This window comes from Tetrao urogallus (genome assembly GCF_951394365.1).
Source record: "Tetrao urogallus genome assembly, chromosome: 7".
NCBI classification, from domain to species: Eukaryota; Metazoa; Chordata; class Aves; order Galliformes; family Phasianidae; genus Tetrao; species Tetrao urogallus.
Window position 1 is genome coordinate 4,138,490 of NC_136820.1, and position 9,276 is coordinate 4,147,765.

At 41.7% G+C, this 9,276-nt stretch overlaps 1 protein-coding gene across 1 annotated transcript in view; it reads left to right on the top strand.

The window, feature by feature from the left end:
• Positions 1-5,582, top strand: part of ITPRID1 (ITPR interacting domain containing 1) — a gene marked incomplete at both ends in the record, with an annotated part of 35,006 nt that extends 29,424 nt beyond the window's left edge. Inside the window, 4 exons of the mRNA XM_079538469.1 lie at positions 3,116-3,240; positions 3,883-3,994; positions 4,302-4,646; positions 5,526-5,582. Coding sequence (XP_079394595.1) covers positions 3,116-3,240; positions 3,883-3,994; positions 4,302-4,646; positions 5,526-5,582 — 639 coding nt within the window. The remainder of the gene's footprint in view (positions 1-3,115; positions 3,241-3,882; positions 3,995-4,301; positions 4,647-5,525) is intronic.
• Between the last annotated feature and the right edge of the window lie 3,694 nt (positions 5,583-9,276).

Consider the following 9,276-nt stretch of genomic DNA (forward strand, 5'->3'; position numbering starts at 1 on the left):
AAAAGTGGCAAACACCTTCAGTTTTGTGGGACTGCTTATTTTTGTAATGTTCAGTTCAGTCTCAAAATGGCTGCTGTAAAATGAATGATAAAATTTACAGTTTAAATGAAGAGCTGAGATAAGATCTGGTTTACAGCATGGGGCTCAGTGAGTTTGAATGATTTCCAGTGAATCAGCTGAGTTAGAGTAGCTGAATAGCTTTCTGGACTGCAGAAAATACAAAGTGAAATCCCCTTTTACTGGGAGCTACCTTAAGTTCTATTGCATAGTGTTTGCTAAATACAAACCGTGCATACCCAGATACATCCATCAGCCAGACTGTTTTAAATCAAAGTGAATGGCAACTTCTCAGGGCTTCAAGGCATTTCATCATGGGAGAGTAGGAAGCTTCCATGAAATCTAGAATTGTGTTAAGACAACCTTTTGCAATAAAAAAATGCAGATTTTTATTTCTTTGGTCTGAATTCCTGTGAGTTCCCAAAAATTGTGAAAGGCTCAGGGTGTGTTGAGGAAAAAGGGAACTGGGAAAGGCTTATGTCCTGAGAAAAATGTGGAAAGGAGCAGCGTACATCCCTGCTAATTTGCAGGAGTTTCTATTTTCACTCTTTTTTTTACACGTCATAAGGTTATGAGACTTAAACTGTTGTACAAATTGAGGAAGAAAATGTTTACATAAAAGTCTGAAAAAGTGAAACTTTTTTTTTTTTTCCTGCAATATCCCTGAATGTATACATCTGCAGTATCCTGTCTTTGAACAGTATAGGGAAAAGCATGCATTTTGTTAGCTACCTTGCTGTTGCCACACGATGGCAGTGAGTCAGTACCTTATGGTGGATGGGGAAGACCTCTCATCGACTACTGTTCTGTCACTCTCCAAATGGGGGCTAGTGGTGTTTTTTCTTACGTAGTCTATGTAGTTTAGGGAATGTGGAAAGAACAAACTTGCCCACAATCCATTCTTAGGGATATGGTTCCACATCCCAGTCACCATGCAATAAGCGAGTGAATTTACTGAATATTAGTCACAATAGAGATTGCACTTATGCACGCTTTGTGCTTTGCATTTAAGGTCTTTTACAGGAACAAGCTCTCAGGTTATGTCCCATTTACCATGCAGTCAACACGGAGCAACTGTTAGATAGCAAATTCACACTATTTAAACACAATTTACCCTAAGTAGGATCCAGGTCCAGGAAAAAGTAGTCGCTGCTGTATCCTTGCTGAGCCTGAGCTGTGAATAAATCTGTGTGAGCATGTGCTCTGCAATATACTTCCAGGGTCAGGTCCTGGGAGGCTGTCCATACCTCATCCATAACATTTTACCAAACATACCCTCATGTACTTCTTGGATCTTTTGCATGGTAATTTCTAGATTTCTGTTAGCCTCAAGGAACCATCCAGAAATTTATCTGTAGCTCACTGACTTCTGCTTAGAGAAGTGCAGGACTGAAGCTCTTCCAGCTCATTAGTGTACACTTTTCTGGTGGACAAAAGTCTTTGCTCAGACTTGAAGAGGAATTTTTGGTTACCATGTGGGCACTGCTTACTCGCACCCCACACACTCCCATCTAGAAAGAGCCAGACTTTCTGAGGTTAAAATTAAAGATTATGGAGGGGTCTTGAGGATAAGATGAACAGTCATCCAATGCTGAACTTGAAGGTCTTCATGACACACTGACTGCCTCAATGGAGCTAGAGACTGTTGCCCAAACCTGTAGCAGTAAAGTAAGAGAACCAGCTGCAGTCCACGTGGAGCAGATACTTAGCAGAGCTCACCTTTGCTGCAGCCACAGGGCCAGTCCTGTCAAACCATTGCCAGTGTCTGATTAGCTCTTTCCAGGGCTATCCCACAGCTTTTAAGGCGAGATATTTCATTTACTACTGTGGGAGGTTTTATGCCTGGGTCACGCACATCAAGAGCCTGCCTGCCACAGGAGCTGCATTAAAATGGAGACTGAGTTTTCTCAAATGCTCGGAGAGCATCTTTTGACCTCTAAGTGAAGCTGGACCCCAGCAGGGATAGCTTCCTCATAATTCAGGCCTTTTGGGGACTGGGAGATACATTCAATCTAACAAACGTAAAAAGATCATCAAAAGGTGATTGCATGGATCTCAAGAGATCAAGCATTGCCAAACTTTGCAAACGTGCCTCTTGCTCTCTATCAGTTACAGTGGTCAGCACTGGAGAGCAGGTTCCCACACTGTCTTCCTATGGATTACAAGAGAATAAAATCTGCTAAAATGGGAACATCTCACTTCTGCTTACACTCTGACCAGCTTCAGAGTAATAGGGGAGCACATCTTTAGAAGGCAGATGGTACTGTCTCCAAAATAACTTGGATGCTGCTGTCTGCTTTGCTTTTTCGAACAAGGAATAAAAAGCCAAGTAAAGGTCTTTAATGGGGCTAGAAACCTAGATCAGTGGATACTGGTAATAGGATTTCTTTTGATCTTACTAGTGGGTTGTCCCTATATTACTTCCGTGCTCCAAGGCAGTAATGAGAAAGTCTTTCAGTAGAATTTTTTATATACTATTGTTGTTCATTGTTCTCACCTGCTTTGAGACATTCCTAGTGTTTACATCAGAGATGATTAGTCATAATAAATTCCTTCTCTCAGTCAAGAGAAATGGTCACATATATGGCATTGATTCTCTAACTTATCATGGATGTTTGTTTTTGAATCAGAACAATTGCTCTGTTACCTTATTTGGATGTACACATGTTGCAGTAAATGTCTGCTCTTGGTTAGATAAACCCAGTTCTAGCGTTCTAAGAGGAAACTGGTGAGCAATTATTGGTGAGCACTGAGCACTGTGTCAGATTTCGATCAAAGTCCATTTCCCCTTCAGTGGCAAAAATGAAATTCCCATTGACTTGAGTAGTACCAAGACTTCATCCTACAGGATTTAGGAAAGAAGTAGTAACCAGGATGCAGATGGTGCACCCAGAGCAAAGTCTGGGCTTTTGCAGCAGTTGCTCGTAGTCCTTGTTGTGCAGGTATGAAGAGGACACGTGCCCTGTGGGCTGTCAGCTTCAAACACACTCAACACAGAGGTGCTCAAAGAAAAGTCAAAGAAAAGTCAAGTAAAGTGTCTTCTTGCTTTTCTCCACAGTGTACTGACGAAATAGAGTTGATGAAGATCTCCTGCCAGCACTTCCATGAGAAGCTGGATGAGATTGAACAGCACCTTACTGAACAGCAGGCACTGTTTTCCAATTATATGCCAGAAGAAGGAAGGTAAAGGCAGTCCCACACATTTAAACCCAAAGCCAACATCAGCAGCAGTGTGTGTGATGTGTCTGGGCACTTGTGTTACTGTAGATTTGCTGATCAGTGGGGTGCAGCTGTGGGCATCATGCAAGTGGAAGAGAAAACTGCTGTGGTTTTTGCTCAGAAGAAAGTCTAACTTTTTTTCTGCATTGTTCAAGCAGTGCATTTTGAAGATGATTGTTCCATAGATTTAGGCTGCCTTTTTAACAATAGGAATGCAGGAACTGACTTAATTCAGCTCATATTCAAAGTGATTATTGAGAAGTCATAGAATATCCCAGTGCTCAAGTATTCACAGAGTTAGTAGGGGCTTCCAGTCTTGAGCTGCCTCAAAGTGTAACACTTATGCAGGTCTTTATGCTGGTAATAAATCTTAAGAGATGAAATTGCCTAAACAGAGGCTCTGTAACTGCTCTGTGACTGCAACACATTTAACTTGCAAATGGGATAACTGAAGAATGGAGGGCTGATATTGATTGTTTTGCAAATTATTCTGTGATCATGGGTAGAAATAAAATGGCAACAAAGGGGGATATAGGTGTACTGGTGGAGCTAAGGAAGAAAGTGTGCACTGCTCACTAAAGCGTGCTCTCATTGCTGTCTCTACAGGGAGCAAAGCAGAAACCTGCAACGCCTACATCAAGCCATTCGTCAGGAGATGGCAGAGCTGGAACTCTGTCTGAATGATAGAGCTTACCAAGTCGGGGAGGGCATCCTGATGGTATGCTGCAAGCTCTGGGTCATGTGGGAGAGCTTCCCTGACAAGCGTGGGTTAAAGGGTCAGAAAACAATAGCCACTGTCAGAGGTCCTTTTGCAGATTTTATAGTGTATTTATCTGTAGGAATAAAATGCCCTCTAGGCCTTTCTCCTCCTTTTTCTGGCAGTATTTCATTTGCCAAATACTGCATGTCTTCTTTGAATCAAGCATCAGAGCAGGCATGCTTCATATACTCTTGTGTATCCTGCTTGATTCCTTTTATTATATTTTTATTACTGCAATATGCTTTTCCTTCTATTTTCTCTGCAGCAGCTGGACCAATTACTGGTAGAACAATCCCATCTGTTTTCTGAGCTCGGACTTTCTGATTGGAAGGGAGAAAGAAATGCCCAGAATAAACAAGCACTTCCAGATGCTGCTGGTGCTAGAAGTGGGTGCTCAGAAGGGGTGCCCCAAAGAGCTGCTAGCAAAAACACCACAGCAGCAGGCCTTCTCTCGGCCCTGAAGCCAGAGGCACCCTTAATGCTGCTTCCTACCAGGACAGTGCCTGAGCCAAATTCATCCACACAGGATCTGCAGGAGCCCTCCATCAGTAAAAAAGAAATGAAAGGACCTCCTCAAGCAAAAATTGAATTTAAGGCCTTTATACACAATGTAAGGAGCTGTTTTAGACTTTCCCTCAAGGTTGTAAGTGGAAGGGATCACTGAGCCACAATGCAGATTCCCTACGTGGTGCTTCATTGCCACAGCTTAGATCATGGTCCTTTCCTGCTCAGCACTGTGTTCATCCCAAGGGCTGGAATCTGTGCTTTGGGGCACTGCCACCCTGCACAGGCTGAGGCCATACCTGCCTTGTTATTTCTCTCTAAGCTGTGGCAAACGCTCCAGAAGGAAAAATATATAAATATGTACGTGCAGTATGCCTGGCTTGCTTGAACTCTGAGTGCAGCTGTTTGACTAATTAGTATATTCAACCCTCACCCACCATGTGAAATTAGTTATTTATGGCTTCAATTTGCAGAGCCGATTACCTGGTTTTACAAGGGCAGTAAAGGCAGTGAAATGGAAGGCTTGTTGTTTCTCCGGAGAAATTCCAAGTCAGCATTTCTAAATGATCTGATTACAATCAAAAAAGTTGTTTGCTTGCCTTTCTGTGTATAAAATATTTCTAGATAGACTCTTAGCTGCCTTATACTTTAATAGTCTCTTCCAACTAAGTATGTGGTGCAGTTTTTAAAGGACTGATCATTCTCTTAACTGAAAACTTAGGGTCTAATTCTGCATAACACCATCAGAGCTTTGCATTACAATCTTATACTGTTTTGCTGATTTATGTTGGTATTACTATTGATAATAACAAGCAGAATCAGATTCCTCCGCAAAAAATTCAAAGAATGGGAACCACAGGCAATAAGGTGCAAGGAGCTGAAGTATCTCATGTCATGTTTTGTCATCTTTTGTACCTATTTCCTTTTTACAGTAATCTTGGTCATTTTCTCAACATAACACTTTTTTCATTTTTTTTTTCTCCAGTTGAAGAAATCTTTCCAAAATCCTTTAGGTAACGATTCAGCAGAAGGGAAAGACTGATGGATGACAGAGTGATGGATTTTGTTTCTAGTAACTGTGGCCTTTCTCCTTCAATACGTGATGCATCTCAGAAACAAACGAGCAAAACATCGCTTTGTCGAGAGTTCTGATCATAGTAATTTCATTTGCAATGAGATGATTGGCCAGAAACATAGGCACCTTTATGGAATGTCTCAAAGAGAGGTACTGTGTGTTGTGCTATTCTGTGATTGCAGAACTTACTACATTCCCCTCGGCCATCATCTGGAGCAGGGCAGTTCTTTGCAAAGGAGAGAGAGCTTATTTTTAGAAGAAACTTGTGAAGGTCTCCTTACAGCCAATTACTTTAATAAAATCAATCCAATCTCCAAGTCCAAACTGCCTTGCATATAGTCATAGCCCCTTTCTAGCTTTTAACTAGCTATTAAAGTCTAATTTGCCTCTGACTAATTTGATGAGTTTTGTATCTATTCTCAGTACGAAATCAGAAGCATACCTACAGTGTACAAGACCTTAAACACTCATGCTGTCAAAACATTACTGTGGATCACACACTGACTGTCCTGTTCATTTTCATATTTATTTCACATAAATCTAATTAAATAAAATGAGACTAGAAACACAGGATTTACTACATTATAAAACTTTAATCAGAATCCTAGTTTAGTTTTCTGGAGAGTGAGCAAAGCCTGGATTCATTTAGGAAAAAAAAAGAAATTAAAAAAAAAAGGAAAAAGAAAATAAAAAGACCTCTCTGATTTGGAGTACAGAAAAGAAATCCAACTCGTTCATTTTCAAAGCAGTTTGTGCTCCTGCTTTCAGTTTAGCGCTTCCCAGACTGTGAGACGCCCTACTGGCTTGTTTATTTAATGCTCTGGAGGGATCTTAGGTGTCATTTAGGCTTTGGTGTTGCAAATCACAGCTCTGCAAAGGTGCAAATAGAAGGAGCATTTGCACATGTTCAAGGAGAAAATTGAGTCAAACATGCTGAGCAGCCTGGAGGCTTCCTGCACCTCCACGTTTCCACAGATGTTCAAGGTAATAAAATGATTGGGGGAGAGAAGTTCATAACACATGAACCAACAAGATCCTCCACAGCCTGCTGGGCCATGAATTTTACTGGTTGAAATCTGCCCCTTTCTTGAAACCCCACATGGGATTCGTACATCGCTTCCATGCTATCAAATGTTTAGGAGTTTATATGGCAAGATTTGTCACTAATTCCTTTGAAGCTGCTGGGATTTATCCAGATAGCACCAAAATAACCTTCATCTCCACTTATGAACTGTACTTGTAGACGTCATACTTCAGTTTGTAGAAGAAGGCACGTAAAGAGCACAGAGAAGGATATACAATCATGCCTGTGCCAAAGGGCTCCTGGAAGAAAGGGCAAAGAAGTTTCCTTTCTTCACCAGCACTGGGGCTTTGATTCCTCCCATGAAGCAAGACTTTCTTTGTGTGTTTCGAGGCAGCATGCTAAGTTGAAGCTGTATATGGATGCAATGTTACAGCCACTGTGTGCCTATCTTACAGACATAAGGTATCCATACCACATTATGTGAATAGGTGCTGGTATTGGTAGGTGGCAGCTATTCTTCATCACAGGTCCTCTGATGCCATGTGAAATTCACCATCTGTGTTCACAGTCAGGACTGAACGTGACTCCTGTTAGCAGAACTTTCCTGTTTGAATAGTTTCTAGATGACTGGTACATGCAGTCCAGTTCCTCATGTCAATTTAGTTGTAAAACATGCAAGCTGTGGGGGAATAGGGTTCCCCCAAATGCAACACTTTGACATCCATAAATACATTATTTCCTTGGTCAGGCTTGGATTTAAAGGTAGAGAAGCCTTTAAGCATATGTGTTTTTAATAGTTAAGCTGTAATCTCACAGCAATAAAAAATATGCTAAGCAATGGAAAGGGGAAAAGTCTTTTGACTTATCTTAGAGTATAACTTCAAAACCCCTGTGAGCATGTTACAGGGACATCTGGATTGAATTTCTTAATGCTGCTGTTGAAGATGTGGGAAAGAAGAAAATAATTTTGGGATCGGGAAAGTCTGGAGTATCACTGGTGAGCACAACAACCCAGATGTATGCCTGCTTTTCCTTACACTCGCAGTGCTACCAGCCTTTTAAATTCTCCTCTTTCCCCTTAGGGCAGTCATAAGTAAATATGATAGGAATCTTAAAAATAATTCCACAGAATTAATATTAAAACATCTGATTCAGTAACATTATTGTGCTCACCAGTGAGAACCACAGCTTGCAGGTTTACAAGGCAGCAGGTTTTATCTTGGTGGGGGCTACGCTGCTTGTGAAAAGCATCAGTGCTGAGCAGTTTGCATCTGAAATCTGAAGAAAACTGACCCTGTGACACTGCAGGACTTCTGGGTTAAAAAATAATAATTAAAAAAAAAGAATAGTTGGAGAAATTGCAGTAGTAGCAGTATTTGAGCTAAAGACTGCTTTCGTTCCAGTTCTGGTACTCACAACTGCAATGGCTGAACCTTTGGCCCTGTTTCAGGGAACTGCTAAGGCTCCACGGTTGTCCAGGCTTCAACGTGCTATGGAAATGGCAAGATGGATAGGGGTGGACACTGCTGTGTTACAGAGGTGCTACTTCTCCCAGTTCTCCAGCCCTCTTTCAGCATCCCTAGATTGCTGAGATCCTAAAACTGTCATCTCAAATCCTTTTCATTCCATTAAGAGCTTAATGCCTCCTTCACTCTGTTAACAGTTTCTGGAATGCAAGGGCCACATATTGCCTCACCAAAGCACGTTATAGGGAAGGGGGAGATTAAAACAAAATAGTAATAAAGATTCCCCAACAAAGGTAGAAAATCACCCACCCTAGTTCAGTAACAATTCACGTGACTTGAATTTTGCTTCTTATGTCATTGTCTTTTGCCTTCATTGGTTTTCCCTGATGCCCCATAAATCTTTAAACCCTGAAGCTAAAAAAGACTGCACTGTGCACCAGCTTTAATACTGATTTTGCTAGAGAGTATAAAATCTAGAGAGATAATGAGGAAATTCATCTGAGGTACCCTGCCAAGGGCTCCCATTAGTCACTTTACCAGGCATCAATTCAATAAACCCTTGAGAGCGACACATGAATAAACATTAGAGCCTCCCTGGTATGTTAATGCATCAGTTGCCTGATTGTCACTGCTGCCAACAGACTCCAGGAAAAGAAGTATCTTGGGAGCTCAGCCCCTTCCAACTTCAAGTTCAAAGTAGGTTTGACACCACCTTAGGAGAAGACAAGGCTCAGGAGAGCAGTGTGACGGCCCAATAAGACGGCACAGCTGCTTTCAGGAGCTGTGACCTCACTTGGATGTAACATCCAGACCTGTCCAGCCTGGGTCTGCTATCCAATACTGTGTCTGCTGTGTCAGATCCATGCTCGTTCCCATGCAGGAATGGAGTTCGTTTTTGAACAGAAAGTCTCAAATACTGACCCAGCAATAGGAACTGAGCTGCTTAATACGAATGACTTTCTCTTGCAGGGCTACTAGATAGTCCTCGTCTTATTCCTGGCTATACCACATGCTCTGTGTGACCAAGGCCTTTTTCTTTACCCAGCGGGGGTCTTTATTCTCTTCTTTCTGTCTCATCTAACGAGGTTTTAAATTTCTCACCAAGAAGTTATTCCTTCATAACCTGTTCGCAAAGAGCTGGGCATAGTGGGGACAAAGTATCAGTTGGGAC